At 32.0% G+C, this 17,438-nt stretch overlaps 2 protein-coding genes across 5 annotated transcripts; one reads left to right on the forward strand and one right to left on the reverse strand.

Annotated features, from left to right (window-relative positions):
- Positions 1-1,056: 1,056 nt before the first annotated feature.
- On the forward strand, positions 1,057-8,148 carry LOC110658641 (methionine--tRNA ligase, chloroplastic/mitochondrial). Its single transcript, XM_058133570.1, has 13 exons — positions 1,057-1,763; positions 2,094-2,237; positions 2,342-2,491; positions 2,873-3,040; positions 4,268-4,392; positions 4,571-4,664; positions 4,816-4,914; positions 6,436-6,616; positions 6,728-6,843; positions 7,106-7,261; positions 7,582-7,710; positions 7,852-7,993; positions 8,032-8,148. The coding sequence occupies exons 1-13, from the start codon at positions 1,440-1,442 to the stop codon at positions 8,058-8,060; spliced, it is 1,857 nt and encodes a 618-aa protein (XP_057989553.1). The 5' UTR covers positions 1,057-1,439; the 3' UTR covers positions 8,061-8,148.
- A 728-nt stretch (positions 8,149-8,876) lies between these two features.
- LOC110658642 (UDP-glucuronic acid decarboxylase 6) lies at positions 8,877-13,455 on the reverse strand. 4 transcript variants are annotated; one of them, XM_058133571.1, is made up of 13 exons: positions 13,434-13,455; positions 12,566-12,668; positions 11,626-11,712; positions 11,320-11,407; positions 11,122-11,213; positions 10,927-10,991; positions 10,757-10,845; positions 10,234-10,311; positions 10,043-10,136; positions 9,861-9,927; positions 9,690-9,753; positions 9,542-9,582; positions 8,877-9,266 (listed from the first exon to the last, which is right to left on the reverse strand). In XM_058133571.1, the coding sequence occupies exons 2-13, from the start codon at positions 12,653-12,655 to the stop codon at positions 9,066-9,068; spliced, it is 1,056 nt and encodes a 351-aa protein (XP_057989554.1). In that variant the 5' UTR covers positions 12,656-12,668; positions 13,434-13,455; the 3' UTR covers positions 8,877-9,065. The 4 variants fall into 4 exon arrangements, with proteins under 4 accessions (XP_057989554.1, XP_021672038.2, XP_021672039.2 ...); XM_021816346.2 differs by lacking the exon at positions 13,434-13,455 and adding an exon at positions 13,232-13,400; XM_021816347.2 differs by lacking the exon at positions 13,434-13,455 and adding an exon at positions 13,110-13,206.
- Positions 13,456-17,438: the final 3,983 nt, after the last annotated feature.

Raw genomic sequence — 17,438 nt, forward strand, 5'->3', positions numbered from 1 at the left:
TCAGCTGCTGGGGCTCCTTGGGGACCCAAGTCCATGCCTTCAGTTGAAATTGGCTGCAGTTTTGGATGCTTTAACTTGTATTGGAGAGTAGGGCCAATTTGATGTCGCTCCTCAGGGGTACAGCAGCAATTTGCTCAGAAAGTTGAGTGATTTTGTCCTAGGGTGGAGATGTAGGGCCATAGAAAATGCTGGATATTTATACTTTTATTTTCTTGGGTGGTTAGGCATAGGTATATTCTAGTTAGGATTTAGAATATTGTACCACCTAGGGTCCAATTTGCTTGGGAGTTCTACAAGTGTAGAACTGTAACCATGGCAACTATCTCGGAGCTTGGAGCTTAAAAAGTTAATTTCTTGTAATATTTAGACATGGGGCTCTGGACACATCTAAAAATGATCAAAATAGAGAATATCTTATGGGATTTGGTCAAGCTTATGATAAATTTTTGCTTAAAGAAATTTGCTATATTATCATAACACTCTGCCAGTTCATTTCTAGCAATGAAACTCCACTCCAGGATCCATCAAAACAAGAAGATGGATACATATATCTTAATCCTAAATAGCCGCGGCCAAAACAACCATGCAAACAATTTTCTTTGTTTCCCATTCACAAAAATCCCAATAAGACACCAAAAGGATCAAACCAAGAGACAATGCATATTACAAACTTGGAAAATAATATTTTCCATACATGCGGCAGCAACATAACTATAGGATCAATGCAGGAAATCAAGTACCAAAATAAATCAGGATCATCAACTAATCATGGTAACTAGGAACTTAGAACCAAGTGAGAATAATAGAAAAAATCATGCTGAAATAATTGAAAGTGAATCAAAGACCAGATCAAACACCTTAAAAAACACCTTAAAATGGCAGAATGTTGCAGGCTTCGTAGCGAACACTATCACTTTCAGCTTAGTGTCTTTGACTTAAAAATGCAACTACACAACAAAACAAACAAAACCCAGATCACTATCCCCGAGCCCAAGTCTACAAAAGAAAATCAAAAAACAATAGAATGGAGGAAGTAATAAAGAAGAAGAAAAACTGCACCCATTGATCAATGATTTTGACTATCGAGATAAAGAAAATGGAAATACAGAACTTTTCAAGACAAGATGTGGTCTAGCTATGGAGTTTCCAAATCGGTGGTGATCAGCGAAACTGAATTAAGGAAATGACGTGCATAAGCAAACCCAAAACGACATCGTAATTATGTAAATTTAATCCTGCAGTTTGGGCTAACAGAACCAAAACCGAGCGCAGCTGCTTTATCGATAGGCCTCTCCTCTCCCCTCCTTTCCTCATCTGATGCCCTTTATCGATAGGCCTCTGTGTTTCAATAAGAACCAAAAGCTGATTGCAAGCTGCAACAGTGCGCCCTGAACAGTGAGAAACCTAGTACTGAGTTTAAGGGGAAGGGAAGAAAAGAAATGGCTGCGAGAATAAACTACTCGATACAAAACACTCTTTCCCTTTTAAACAGTCTATGTTCTTCAATCAGTGCAAGATCAACGACAACTGCCCATTTCAAGAATCGTCTCAGTTTTCCCACAAAACTCTTCTTTTCTTCTTCTCAATCCCGAAAGGCTGCGTTTTGCACAGTTGCCAATAGCAATCCCAATAGTGCCCAAAACGGCGAAGCAGTGGCAGCAGAAACATTCGTCCTCACAACTCCGCTTTATTACGTGAATGCTCCTCCGCATATGGGTAGTGCCTACACCACCATCGCTGCTGATGCCATAGCTCGATTTCAGGTTAAGTTATTATTTTGTTGCAGAATTTTTAGCCTGATCGGTTAGGACAAGTGTATGTGTATGTTGTTTATACGCACTGTCATTTGGTCAGATTGCTTCTGGTCAGCATGTGTGAATTGGATTGATTTTGGTTGAAGGTTTAGCTTATTGACAATTTATCTGCATTTTTTGTAATCTTGTTTTAGTCACTTGCATTTTCAATATTTATATTTACTGTGGTTTTACTTATAAATTTGTGTTCCTCAATGGAATATAGAGATAGTTGGCAGTTTCTGTGGTTGTTGTGTTGGATAAAAGAGGCTGATTCTTGCTGCTTATATCAATCGGCAGAGGCTTTTAGGAAAGAAGGTTATATTCGTCACTGGCACAGATGAGCATGGAGAGAAGATTGCAACTGCTGCAGCTGCCTGTGGCTCCAGCCCAAGTGAGCACTGTGATGTCGTATCTGAAGCTTACAAGAAACTTTGGAAAGATGTGAATTTTTTTCTCCACCTGACAATTTTACTCTTTCAACTTGCTGGTTTGATTTTTGTGGATGTTCTGATTGCTGTACCTGTTTTATGTTTTCTGGAGGGCAGTTAGAAATTGCTTATGACAAATTCATTCGGACAACCGATCCCAGGCATGAAGCAATTGTCAAGGAATTTTATTCTAGGGTTCTTGCCAATGGGGACATTTACCGTGCTGACTATGAGGGACTTTACTGTGTCAGCTGTGAGGAGTATAAGGTGGCCACTTGCATTTCCATCTACTTCATGCAATATCATTTTCAAGGCTTTATGTTTAGATGCATTGCTTTGTATTTGCAATTAATGGGATTGAGAGGGTTCTGATGCTGCTAATTCTGCTTCTATATGATATTCTTGAACAAACAGAGACTTGAAAAGACAAAAAAATTTCAAAAATTCCTTGTTTTTCATTCTTTTCAAATTTCAGAGAAAAAAAAAATTGTGTTGTTGATATGAGATGACTCTCCTAGTCTATGTTTTTTATAATGCATTTAGTAACCCCATTTTCTTTGACTTTTTTATTTTTTGATACAAATCTTTAACTATTATTGACGTTAATATTTGCTGGTGAGTAACAACATTAGCTTTCTAATTTTGCAGGATGAAAAGGAGCTACTTGATAACAATTGTTGCCCCATGCATCTAAAGCCATGTATTCAGCGGAAAGAGGATAATTACTTTTTTGCCTTGTCAAAGTACCAAAAACTATTAGAAGAAACTTTGGCACAGAATCCAAATTTTGTGCAGCCTTCATTCCGTTTGAATGAGGTTTGGGAATGAACAATTTTATTTTCTTCTCAGCTAAATTGAAGCATTCTTTTTTATTTTATAAACATTATCTTAGAAGCTTATGAATTTGTTGTGTTGAATATAATCATGTTTTGGTTAATGCCAAGTTAGAACTTATAAGTTCATGTTACCCATTACCTGCATATTTACTAGTAATATGTATTACTGTCAACATTAAATTAAAAAAATAAAAAGTAATGACAACTCTAATACTACTATCTTAAGAGTTTCTGGTCTTACTGATGATATATTCTTTATGGATAGTTTACAATATCCAATAACTAGTTATACGTATGTGTATGTTCTTTCTTGAGCTGAAGTCTCCTAGACATGCTTTTGAAAACAGATTTAATTGTCTGTTTTCTGGAGTCTTAATTTTTCTAAGACAAGGGATCTGGCTTTATTTTTACTTAGAAAGTTTTGGTGGTATGGAATCAGTTCCTGCACACTTTAAACGAACTGAATAATAATTAGGAATCTTATCAAAAATTGAGCTGAAAATTCTGTCAGTTACGGGTCAACCTCTGGTGCTAATTTTAGCTTTAATGTTATGGCTTGGTGAATTTGGCTTCTAAATTCTGATGAACTCTACAATTCCATATAGGATAACTAAGAGCCTACTTTTCAAGTTCAAGTCTGGTACTTTCTTACAAGTGCCAAGAAAATGTTTGTACTGTCCTTTAATGGTACTCTGATTGATGATAGGGATTCTAACGTGCCCTTTTGCCTTTACTTCTAGCTCCAGGTTTCCATGTATCAGCAGGTGACTTCAAATTCAAACGTAAAAGGACATCAGTGATTTTAGGGAGTGGCAATGTGGGATAGAAAAATTTCATTAATTTGGTTTGTTTTTAACTTTACTTATCTTTGTTTGGCATTAATGTGATTTGCAGCATGTGCCTGGAATGTTGCCTTGGGATACCTTGTGCTTTTGTTGTTCATTATCTGGACATTTACTTGTGCTATCATGGAAGAAATAGAAATCTGATAGTTTCTTTAGTGTCTGGCAATCTTTTCCATTTGCTATTTTAATTTTTTTATTCTTTTTGAACCTAAAAGTTATTGTTTCTGTCAAGTAGTTAGCTTTTTGAAGTCCCACTAGCGTTTTGTATTTACTTATAGGGTTCCTTTTTTCTTTTGTTTTTTTTTTTGTTCCATCCATGGGAGTTGCATTTAACATCACTTTTCTACTATCATTACTTTTAGGTGCAAAGCTGGATCAAATGTGGCTTGAAAGACTTTTCAATTTCTCGTGCATCAGTGGATTGGGGCATTCCTGTTCCTAATGACAATAAGCAGACTATATATGTTTGGTTTGATGCTTTATTGGGGTATAATTCTTTCTCATCTAGTTCAGAATCATATTATGAGCTTGTCCCTCCTTGATCAATACACTTGTTTAAGTCTTCTTCTTTGTCTACAGCTCACTAAAAACATAGAATAGAGTATAGATTGTAACCTTTCTGCCTCAATTTGTTACTTGACTGCCTTCTTACTTTTGATGAGTAGTTATCTATCAGCTTTATCAGAGGACAAGGAACAAACTAATTTGCAAAGTGCTGTTTCTTCTGGCTGGCCTGCATCACTGCATTTAATTGGAAAGGTCTTACCTTTTTAATTGCTTTGTTCCACTTTTTTCCTGTTTTACTTATTGCTTCTTTGTTTATGAATCTGAGTCCCTTTTTCCTCAAAAACATATCTAAACAGAATTCAGTTGGCAATTTCTCTCTTATGGTTCTCTTATTCTTGTGCAGGATATTTTACGTTTTCATGCAGTTTATTGGCCGGCTATGCTGATGTCTGCTGGCCTAGGCCTCCCTAAGGTGGTGTTTGGGCATGGATTCTTGACAAAGGTATTCATATTACTAACCCTAATATACCACATCGTTTCCTTTTAAAATAGCTATTTCTATTTTACTTTGGATGCTAGATCTTTTTTTGGGACATTGCCAAGTGCAATGGCCAGGGTTCTGGATTGAAAACTGTCCAGCTATGAAGTTGCCATTTCAAAGCTTGAAAGGCTTCACATGCAAAAATGCTAAAGGGTAGGACCACTTCTAGAGTAGATAACGTTTTTCATCTTCTACTTGTCCTTCTTTTTTGGATCAGTGTAGGCTGGTAGGCCATTGGACTTTGGATGCACAAGATGGTATGCTTTCTTGTCCCACAGCAGTCGCTGACCCACATTGCAGTAGGATTTAGATGTGTGCAATGCTGCAACCTTTAAGTTGGAATTCTCAAGATCAAACCATTTGCTTGTACTCTTCCAGATAGTTTTTTTTTTAATTTTTTATTTTTTATTTTTTTGGGAAAAACAGATAATGGCTTCTTGAGTAGAAAGTGCAAAGCCTTTTTTTTTTAATTTTCTTTTATTTGGGAAAACTACTAGAACCCCCAAGAGATCTAACATAATAAACACTGAGGTCCTTTTGTTTCAAAAGAAAAAAAAAATTCTAGTCTTTGTGCTACCATCAGCTAAAACCTAAGAATTTGATGGACTAGGGTGTTACATCTTAAGTGATTAAGTGTACTAATTTTGAAAGTGAAGAAAATTTTTTTAGCATTTTCATGTGAAGGACAAAAGTATTGCACTCTTTACCAAACCACAAAAACTAGAGTGCATATTTTTGAAACAACAAGGATCTAATTATGCCAACTCTTAGGGGTACTTCTAGTAATTCTATCTTACTCTCCCTCTAATGTCATCTATATAGGTTTGGGAACTAGGTTGTGCATGTGTACTTCTCTCTTTTTGGTCTTAGCTTTGTCGGCTGCTTAAATTAGTTCTAGGACTATTCATTACATTTGAGTGAATAAAGATTGATTGATTCAAATTCTTAGGTTTATTTAAAAGATTTTGTAACAATAATATTGGTGTTGTTGAAGATCATGACTCTAACCCAAAGGTGGAGTACAGATCACAGATAAGAAAATCTGAATGCAGATTAGGAAGAAAAGGGAATTCCTAGTGTTTCAAATTCAGAAAGCACATTGCATGCCAAGCTAGTGACTATATTTATAAATCTTTTCAATTGACAATTTGCATGAGCACCTGTGCCTTGGCTCTAGCAGTAAATGGATAGTTTGGTCCGATATAAGACCATAAAAATCCAAAAAATAGCAAAAGGTTAATGGACTATTTTGTGTTAGTGATTTTAGTTGCTTTGAAGAATTTTTTTTTAGTTTTCTTAGTGAATACTTTATACTGATTTTGGAGTTAACATCTTACAAATGTACTTATTTGAAACATGAAATTCATGTTGTTAACTATAGTGACAATATTGTATGAATGAGCAAGCCTTTAATTTAATTTTTTTTCCTCTTACACCTAATTTTATTTCATGCAGCAATGCTTTTTATTTTGAAAATGATAGGATGGCCTGAAGATGGGAAAGTCATTAGGGAATACACTTGAACCAAACGAGTTGGTTCAAAAATTTGGGTCCGATGCAGTCAGGTACTTCTTCCTTAGAGAGGTGGAGTTTGGCAATGATGGGGACTACTCTGAAGAACGTTTTGTTAACATTGTCAATGCACATCTCGCCAATACTATAGGTATTTATAATTAATGAATTTTTATGTTTATTTAAGTAGGAAGCTGAGATGTACATACTGATTCCAATTGCATGTCAAAAAGATAACATGGTCCTTACTCATCCTCTGCAGGAAACCTCCTTAACCGTACCCTCGGACTTCTTAAAAAGAACTGTCAATCAACTTTGGTGGATGATTCAGCTATTGCAGCTGAAGGAAATGCATTCAAAGACACTGTTGAGAAGTTGGTAGGCCTCTGAAACTTTTGATACTAGTGTCATTAAATTTGAGCTTAGTAAAAAATATATCCATTTTTCTGTTCAAATATTTCAATCACTAGAAGTGGAATGACTTATTTTGCCTCGAATCCTACATTATAATTTTTATCCATGCAGTTCCTTTCACAATTGAAGAGTTCGGTTTTGCCTCTAACGTAAATCTGGTAGCACCAATAAAATTGAATTCTGAAATAGACTTTTAAATAATGTCCTCCAAATACTGTATTTACAGGTTGAAAAGGCTCGGATTCATTATGCAAATCTCTCCCTTTCATTGGCTTGTGAGACTATTCTAGAGATTGGTAATGCTGGCAATGTCTATATGGATGAGCGTGCTCCATGGTCTCTCTTTAAGCAAGGGGGTGCTGCTTCTGAAGCTGCTGCAAAGGTATCTCATTCGTGCCTCTGTTTCTTGAAGAATGTCTTTAGCAATGTTTGATCTCAATGTTATCCGTCAATGACTTCAATTTTGACAGAGGAAATATTAATGAATTTGTCAATCTTCTAATGAGTAAACCACTTACTGCTCCATAGTATAGGTAAAATATATATATATATATATGTGTGTGTGTGTGTGTGTGTGTGTGTGTGTGTGTTATGAGCATAAGATAAATGGTTAGAAGTTGAACTTAATTGCACATTGTAAAAAACTGACCTAGCATGAGATGCTATTGAAATGCTATTTTTATTTTGGTTGATGCTGAGCAGGATCTCGTGATTATATTGGAGGCAATGAGGATCATAGCAATTGCTTTGTCCCCTGTCGCACCAAGTTTATGTTGGAGAATATATGCTCAGCTCGGCTACTCGAAGGACCATTTTAACACTGTTACATGGGTTGGTCTCTCTCTCTGCAGGCGTGCACGCGTGCACACATGGAAACACGCTTCTGTCCATTATCTACATGCATGCATGAATGCCAGAAACACTCCTTTCTCTATTTGTTTTATTAATTTTTTACTGGATTTTGCACTGTAGAGCGAGACCAAGTGGGGTGGCCTGAAGGGCGGTCAGGTCATGGCTCAGCCTAAACCAGTCTTTGCAAGGATTGAGAACAGAACAGAAACTGAAGATAGTGAAGCAGCAAGTAAGAAGTTCGTGAAAAACAAGGAGAAAAAACCTAAATCTCAAGTTGTTGCAGAAGCTTAGAGAAAAAACCTAAATCTCAAGTTGTTGCAGAAGCTTAGAAATCCCATTTTGAATGTATTTTTAATCCTTAGCATGTCATTTTTTTTACTTCCGCTACTTCCATTAATATTATCAAAGTTGATATAAGTTCAGCTCAGTAGACTGCTTTATCATTGCATTTAGGGCGTATTGGGCCTTGCTATTGTACTTAACTATCAAATGTGCATGAAAAGAATTAATAATTATTCGCAAAATTTCTCCAAAAAGAAAAAGGATTTTCTATGATTTATTTATTTTATATCTGCTATAACAAATAGAATGACGGTGAGGAAATTCTTATAAACATCACTAAACTGATGTTGGAGAAACGCGAGTGTATATTGTTGCTTAATTCGTTAAGCGATGCCTCTCACTGAACCAACTGGTTGGTGAGGGGAAAAGCTTTGGATTGGCGGGTACCAGTTAGGTGGTGGTTGATTTCTGCGGTACTCATAGAGGTTGAAACTGCACCGGTTGGCGACTCCAAAGAAACAGAGTCAGCATGTTTTGGAGGTTACATTTATATGGGAAGTAGGCTTGTCAAAGGAGTGGTTGGCTTGATCCTGTAGTCCTGGCCCAAAGCCATTTGGGCAAGGAGCCTCTGTTGGGCAATAATTATGGAGGTTAATGATAGCTGCCAGGCTTATGGAGTAATTAACCATTGACATCAACTTCCATCAGAAAGGTGTCTAATGCATGCTCTCAAAAATGTGGCAGTTAGGAACGCATATGATCTGATTTGGTGCAATTTGTAGTAATTTGTTTTAGATATATAGAATAAAAACTTGGGGAAAAAGAGGGAAAAAAAAAAAAACAAGGGGCTGCGAACTTATCAATGTTATAAAAATGCTTCTCTCATGATTAATTCATGTACCAAGTGGTTGAATCAATAGATGCAAGTTCTACTGTTTACACTATTGCCTACTTTAAATCATAAGGGAACAATCCATTTATTGTAAATTATAGTAAGACATTGGAAGAAACAGGTGACTGGGGTGTCGACTATTTGCTCCAGTAAAAATTTTCTAGCAGCATGCATTTAAATTCTTTCTGGGGACCCCAAGCCTCTGTCGGAAATCATCCTCCATAAGTGGGAGACCATCACGCAGCTTGATCTTAGGTTCCCATCCTAGCAGCTCCTTTGCTTTTGTAATGTCTGGCTTCCTTTGACGAGGATCATCTGGTGTGTTTTCCACCATAGCGATCTTCACATCAGGATTGATAAGCTGCAAGTCACATTGATCAATTATGAGTTCCCAAAAATTTATTAACTTTGTACATGGGAAAGCTTATATTTTTTTCTCTTTTATTTTTCAGTTTTGTCTTTGGATAGACAATTTTCGGATAAAGATTAGGCTGTAAATCCACAATTATGTATAAAAGGCCATCAACAACGTGGCAAATATATTATTTGCTTCAGCAAGTATCACATGCCTCAATATACTAAACGAAAAGAAAGCAATTCAAGTTAGGTTCAAAGAGTAGGCAAAACTGAACTAACCTCCTTAACATTCTCAGCAAGTTCAAGCATTGTAAATTCACCTAAAACATCAAAAAGCCAAAGCTTAATAACAGTAACAAAGGTTTTTCATCTATTTTTAGAGTGCCTGAAAGAAGCCAATTATTTGTTACAGAGTTTAAATAATTACCTGGATTCCCAATATTGATAGGCCCAGTGTTCTCTCCTTCCATCAATCGAATAAGACCATCAACCTTTGACAATTAACATCCAAATGTGAGACAAATTATGATTAGCACCTTATTATAATTCATTTCAATCATTCATCATTATCAAATGCTATGATTAAATTCTTACATACCATGTCAGACACATAACAGAAACTCCGGGTTTGTGTTCCTGGTGCTTGAACAGTCAAGGGCTCATTACTGCATATTTATTGACAAAGCAAGTGACAATAATATCAAAATTACATAATTACTAAAAAGACCTAAATGTTAACAGTAGTAGGTCCTCTTTAGATCTGACTTTTAAACAAATTACCGGATTGCTTGGGCTATGAAATTGCTGACAACACGCCCATCATCAATGTTCATGCGCGGTCCATATGTGTTGAAAATTCTGGCAATTCGTATCTCTGATAGAGAATCAAATTTTGGTAAGAATTTAAAAAATAAATAAACTTCCAGATTACAAAATTAACCATGAGAGAGTGATAAGAGAAGGCACTTTACCAATCCCATGCTGTCTATGGTAATCAAACATCAAAGTTTCAGCTACACGCTTTCCCTCATCATAGCAACTCCTAACTCCTGGAAAATTTCGCAAACATAAGAATAACAATCAATCTGTTATAACACAGAGTACACATGAACACCACAAGTTTTTTGCATGCCAAAGCACATATTGTACCTCCTAAACCGTTAAAAAAACTCCATGCATAAAAATTTATCTTAAAAGCAACGGAAAGCATAAATTCAATACGTAATAAGCCCTCAACAAAAAATAGTTGGACAGGAATTTTTGTTTTCCAGGTCAAGCTTATCATAATCATAAGGTTCACCACCCACCCACCCTAAAAATCCTATTTGCTATCACATCTCATATAATTTCAAATGACCATCATGATTCCACAAAAAAAGATTAAAAAAGATTGCATAGTCACATGGAAATCCTTCAACAACTGAACCATATTCCAGCAACCAATATATGCAGTTGAATGAATTCACAAGTTCTTGTACAGAACAGTAAACATACCAATTGGATTGACGTTTCCCCAATAGCTTTCATCCTGAGGATGCACAAGTGGATCTCCGTACACCTCTGAAGTTGAGGTAAGCAAAATCCTGTTTCCAATTATTATGCCATTAGTAATATAAAAATGCCAAACTGGGTATTATCAAAGAGACTGAGCATTAGTCTCAAACCTTGCCCCAACACGCTTGGCAAGACCCAACATGTTCAATGTACCAATCACATTTGTCTTTATGGTCTGTCAAAGATGGGGAAAGTTATAGATCAAACCGCCACTCAATATCAATATTAGCAGAACTCACCAGAGGGACTACTATCAGGAAGAGGGAACAGAGGTGCATTATATACAATTACACAGACGCGCATACCTTTACAGGATTGTATTTGTAGAAGATTGGAGAAGCAGGGCAAGCAAGATGGTATATTTGGTCAACCTCAATAAGCAATGGTTCAGTGACATCTGTAGAAAGATACAGAGGCAACATTTAATATAAAAACCCCATTCTTCCATTATCAACATGGATTGGCAGTGAAACACTGAAGATTTAAGATCAGAACAACAGTACCATGACGAATGAGTTCAAATCTTGGATGACCAATCCATTTCTTCAGGTTGTCTTTTGAGCCAGTGAAGTAGTTATCTACAACAATCACCTGAGTGAAATACACAAATAGAGGTTAAAACCTTCTATGAAGAAGTTTTTAATGTTAAACATAGCATCATTGTCTCTTGTGCAAGGGGTGTGCACGTGTGTTTAACTGCTAAGCAAGAGGAATTATGTTAAATCAAAAATAAATATATAAATTGACAAAACATCACACTCCATTTGCATATCTTCATACCAGAGATTTTAAATTGAAAATGTGCTTACCTCGTTCTTTTCATTTTCCATCAACTTGTCCACCAGGTGAGAGCCAATAAATCCAGCTCCTCCAGTGACCAAAATTCTCATATTGGACTGCCACCAAAAGCAAAAGTTTTATCAGATAATACAGAACTACACAAGCCATGCTGGCTCTAAAGAAACAATCTGCTTTCTCATAACAAACAATTGCTATCATTAAAATTACAAAACAAGAAATAATCTCAACAACACACAAAATTATGAAAATGAAAGCAGAAGAATAGCCACAAGCTACAGCATATCTTTTAGGGTTTAAAAAAACTTATTCAAGTTGCAATTATTTCAAGTGTATGCTATTATGGCAAATTGGAAGGGAGATTCAATGGTTACTTTATTTTTAAAAAAGTAAAACTTTGTAGATTACCACCATTGGATGAATTAATAATGATTCATCTAATGGTAAAAACAATAAAGTGCAAACAAAGTGAATAAAAAAATTTAAAAAAAAAAAAAAAGAAAAAGCATATTAGGCTTCAAATTGGGACCGGCCAATTTAATAGTTAACCCTATCTTCTACTGTCTCAATCAGCCACCAAAATCTTAAAAAACCAATTTAGAATCTTTGGCAGGCTTAAATTTTGCATTCCTCTTTCCGAAGGCTTACTATCTCTTGTTTTTTTATTTCCATCTTTTAACACCTTCTTTCATTACTTAAATTGAAAAAAAAATTAGATTACAACTAACATATTATGGTAAGCAACTAACTGCATTGCACTAAATTTCAGTGTTAGAGAAAAAATTGAGTTTAACATTGTCTCACCCTAAAAACAACTCCAAGTAGCAAGAAAAGGGAGTCCTATCCACAAATTGCCGGAAACATGTTACCATAATTCTATGCCATGTCAATAATAGCACAAAAGGATTATTAAAAAAATAATAATAATAAATTTTTTTTTTTTTTTAGCACCTGAAAGAACTTGGAGAATCTCAAAGGAGATGGGGTCGGTGGTGGTTTTGATGCAGAGTTGTGATTTCCATTAGCTGCTTCCTTAGCCATTATTGTTGAATTCCTGAAGAACGAACAGTTTTCATTAAAAAAAAAATAAAAATAAAAATTCACCATCGCCACCAATTTTACTCAAAACCCACAAATTATATTCCTTAATCATACCAGCCTATAAATTTCAGCTCAAAAAAGAAAAAGATCACCTGGGAATTGCCCAAAACATATATATATATATATATATATATATATATATATATATATATATATATATATATATTAAAAGAAAATTTTTCAATTTTAGCAACGAAGCAAGAACAACTGAAAGCTTAGAGCTTTATATAAGGAACTGAATTGCACCGAATTGACTAATAAAACACAATGATTAAAAACAAAAAAAAAAAAAGAAAAAATAACAACAATAATTACGCTAACAAACTATAAGGAAACTTCAAAAACACTTAAAGCTCAGAAAGCTTTCAAATCACCGAAACCAAACCATACCCACCACCGATTTCCAAGATTGCAGATCTGAATCTGACCTCAAAATCAAACTAAAAATTCTCACTTTTCAAAAAAATATAAAACACCAAACGGAAAACAGAGATTAAGATTAAACAGGGAAAGTACCGCTGAACTTAAGTGAGAAATTTAGATAGAGAGATTTCTAAATTCTACGATTTCCGATAGTACGTTATACAGTGGATAGAGATGGAGAGAACATTATATATAGTGGAGTGTTTGATGTTGATGTTTGAATGGTTTGATCACGAAAGGATACGAAACCGAAACTGGCGCTAGACGCCTAGAGATAGGATTTCGTTTTCTTTACCTTCAAAACGCCCGCATGCGATGCCGTTTTGCAGTAACTGAAGGACACGTACTCCTTCTCCCCTGGATTGCAATTTGTTAACGTAATCGAGTTTTATTCTTTGGGAGTTCTTTGATGCAGTAGACCTCACGGTGAGGCTAATTAAAATTTAAGGGGAAAATAACAATATTTAGTATTAGAGTCACGTACAAACTTGTGAAGCCTCAAATTTAAATTTAAATTTAAGTTAAATATATTAAAAAATTTTATTTTTTTAAATATATTTATAATTATTTATTATTTAAATTTATTTTAAATTTGATTAAAATTTATTTTAAACTCTTTAAATTCTTGTCAAATTTGTTATTATTATTATTTAAATAATACTTTAACTATTATTATTAATAATTTTAAAAAATATGCTTTTTATTAATAATTTATATTTTAAAATTTAATAATTTTATAAAATATTTAAATTATATATATTTAAAATATAATATATAAAAATTTATAAATATTATATTAATTTTTTAAAATTTAAATCTATTTAATATCTAATTTGAATTAAATACTAAAAATAAAAATTTTTATTTAGTACAATTAATATATACACAACTATTTATTGAAATAATTGGTTGTGATAGTTTCATTATAATCATACATCAGTTATATTATATAATTTTTTTTAAAATACACAACATATTATAATCCTTAATTTTTAATTATGTAGATTATTAATTATTATCAAACTTATTAAATATTTATTAAATTAAAAATTAATTTTTAATCATGTGATTAACTTATTTCGTTCTGGTTACTAGGTCAATAATCTATAGACATTTAAATGATGAAATATTTCCTTTAGCAAAAATATATTGAAAAATAAAAGTTTTTGAAGTGTAATAAAATAAGAGTGTAAAAGGACTTGAAGTCATAAAAAATTAAAAAGTGGAAAACAAGAGCCAATCAACGTTTGGATTGGGTTGGTCCACGGGTAATAAAGTGGTATACGGAACAGACGATTATTAGTTCTCACCGTCATTGCAAATCGGCAAGCCATACTTTCCTAGAAAATATTTGCCACGCGTGATCCAACTCATTTTCTAAATTTGAGATGCCAAGTCAAGGGGCAGTCTATCAGGTTCTACGTGCCAGCCTTATCCTCCGCGTCAGATCCAACCCATAAAATGGGAAAAAGAAATATAAATAGTTTAATTATTTAAAATAAAAAACAAAATAATGATGTAATTTGATATTTATTTCTTTTTACTTAATATAAATTTAATATCAAAATAAGGTTTATTGACTACATAAATTTAAATATTATATTTAATTTTTTTAATTTTAAATAATTTAATTATAATTTTAAAATTAAAAATTTTTTATTTAAATTTTAAAAATTATTTTAACTTTTTATATATGGATTGTCATATGATATGATATGCTATGTAAAAATTTAGAAAAATATAACATAGTATATCATTGTTTCCGCATGAAATTGATTTTATTAAATTTGCATGTATCAAAGGTGGATATGATCTTTTTGCACGTGAAAGTTGGATTGCGGGCATACCAAGATCACGTATAATCCCATTTATAAGTGTATTTGCACTGCTCTGACTTCTAATCATAGCAATTGATGAGAAATAGATGTTTAAATTCTCTCTTGGATTCCTTGGCTCTACTAGTATGCACTTTGTCAATATTTCTTCCGGATCAACTTGAAAAATTTGAGAATTGTAATTGAATGTTAATAAATTAAGAGATCATTTTTGTATAAAAGAGTAAATATTATACTTGAAAAGTAAAGACTTATTATGATTGATTGCTTCAAAAAGTAATTTTATGCATAAAATTAAAATTTGCACTTAATTGAAAGAAAAAGTAAATTGCTTATATGTGAAAAAAAAAAATAAATGAGAGTTTTGGAAAATTAAAAAGTTGATTTACTTGAAAATGTAAATATTTGCAAAAAAAATTAAAAACTAGCTTGCCAAAAAATTAAAGAGTTAAATTGTAAGAACTATAATATAAATAGGAAATTATAAATTGCATTGAAGAGTGAAAGGATTGACTACAAGAATGGAAATATTTGCTGAAGAATTGGAAATTGATTGCCTGAATTGAAAATAACAACTACAATTGAATCTGATGCTATACTGAAAAGTAAAAAATTGCTTGAAAATATGAAGAGATTGTTAAACTAGAGAATATTTGAGTTAAGATATTGTGTCTGTCAGGTATTGATTAATTGTTTAGTTATTTTTATGTATTTTATTTCTTAAACACAACACATTTATTTATAGGAAAAAGTTTGCTTTATGGGCAAGTTTAGTGGTTACCACTTCCACTGCTTGTCACATTTTCCTCTCCACTAGCCCATTGTCCATAGCCTCCCATAACCACCAACAACTATTAAAAATTACCCACTAACTCCATAACAACCCACTCACACTTCTTTACTATTTTCTCACGACTTCATTTCATGCTCATCTTTTATATATATTTTTAGACAATGAATATTTCTAATTGTCCAATGAATATACTGATACCTTTAATTAATATAACTATACATAATTAATACTCATTGACTATTAGTTTCTATCAACTTGGGCTATGAATCCGGTCACATTAAATTAGTAATTTAATTTAACATTTTAGACTCATTAATTAATTAGAGTCCAAAAATATTAAAATTAAATTCTATTGTAAATGGTCACATCACAATTTAAGTATAAAAAATCAAAATTCTCAAATTAATTTTTAAAATTTAAATAATTTTTTTAATTTAAAAAGTTATTATTAAATTATAAAAAATAAAAATTTTAAATATAATAAATTACAAACATAAAGGTTTGAATTTATTCGGTCAATATATATTCCTTGAAACAATAAAAAAAAAAAAAGGAATAGTGTAGTAAGAGAGAAACACATTCCTCCCAATCTATAGTTAGATTAGATATTTTTTTTTTTATTGAACATATGAATTTTATAAAATTAGTGTAAAGAAGCGTATAATTTTTTATGATTAATAAACATAATTTTTAAATTTTGTAATGATAATAATTGTTAAATATTCCTTAAAAAATTACTAAATATGTTAATTAATATATTTTTATTTTATAATTAATCAAAAGTTATGATTTATTTAATTATATTATTAAAAAAATTATTTTAAATTTAAGATATAAATAACTAAATAAATTTATATTGTATATAAATGTTTGAAGGAAAGGAACACTAGCTTTATTCAAATTGCCTTTTTATTTTTTAAATTAATTATAATTATATTTTTATTATTAAAATTAATTTTAAAATTTGTATAAATTTAAAATTCTTAATCCTACTTATATTTAACTCAGTTAAATATAAAATTTTAGAATAAATAATTAACTAAAATAAGAAATTGATAAATAAAAAAATAAAAATTAATATTTATCTATCTATTAATTATAATTATATTTTTATTATTGAAATAAATATTAAAGGTTGTATAAAATTAGAATTCTTAATTTTTAGAGTTCACATAAATTTAAAATTTTTAATTCTACTTGTATTTAACTTCAATTAAATATAAAATTTTACAAAAAGTAATTATTTAAAACATGAAACAAATAAATAAAAATTATTATTAATCTATCTATTATTTATAAAAATATAAAACAAACATATTTATAACGACAGATAAATAACTCATCGCCAATAATGCATATTAACCTTCCAAATATTATCGTCACTAATTTTTTTAACAATTTTAGCATGATTTTAAAAGTTTTTTTTTTAACTTATAGTCTAAATTGATTTAAATAAATTAACGTGATGTAGTTTTAATTGTTGATTTGTCTTCCACTCACAATTTTGACTGTTAATCTATTTCAATTTTCATTACTCACTAAAAAAATATTTAAAATCAAGTTAAAATTCTCAAAAATTAAAAAATTAAGTATAATAGCAAGAAGTAAAAAAAAAAAGGGATGAAAGAATATTAGAATTTTCGAAAACATCCTTTATTATTTTTATTATTTA

Source organism: Hevea brasiliensis, chromosome 14 (genome assembly GCF_030052815.1).
Source record: "Hevea brasiliensis isolate MT/VB/25A 57/8 chromosome 14, ASM3005281v1, whole genome shotgun sequence".
Classification (NCBI taxonomy): Eukaryota; Viridiplantae; Streptophyta; class Magnoliopsida; order Malpighiales; family Euphorbiaceae; genus Hevea; species Hevea brasiliensis.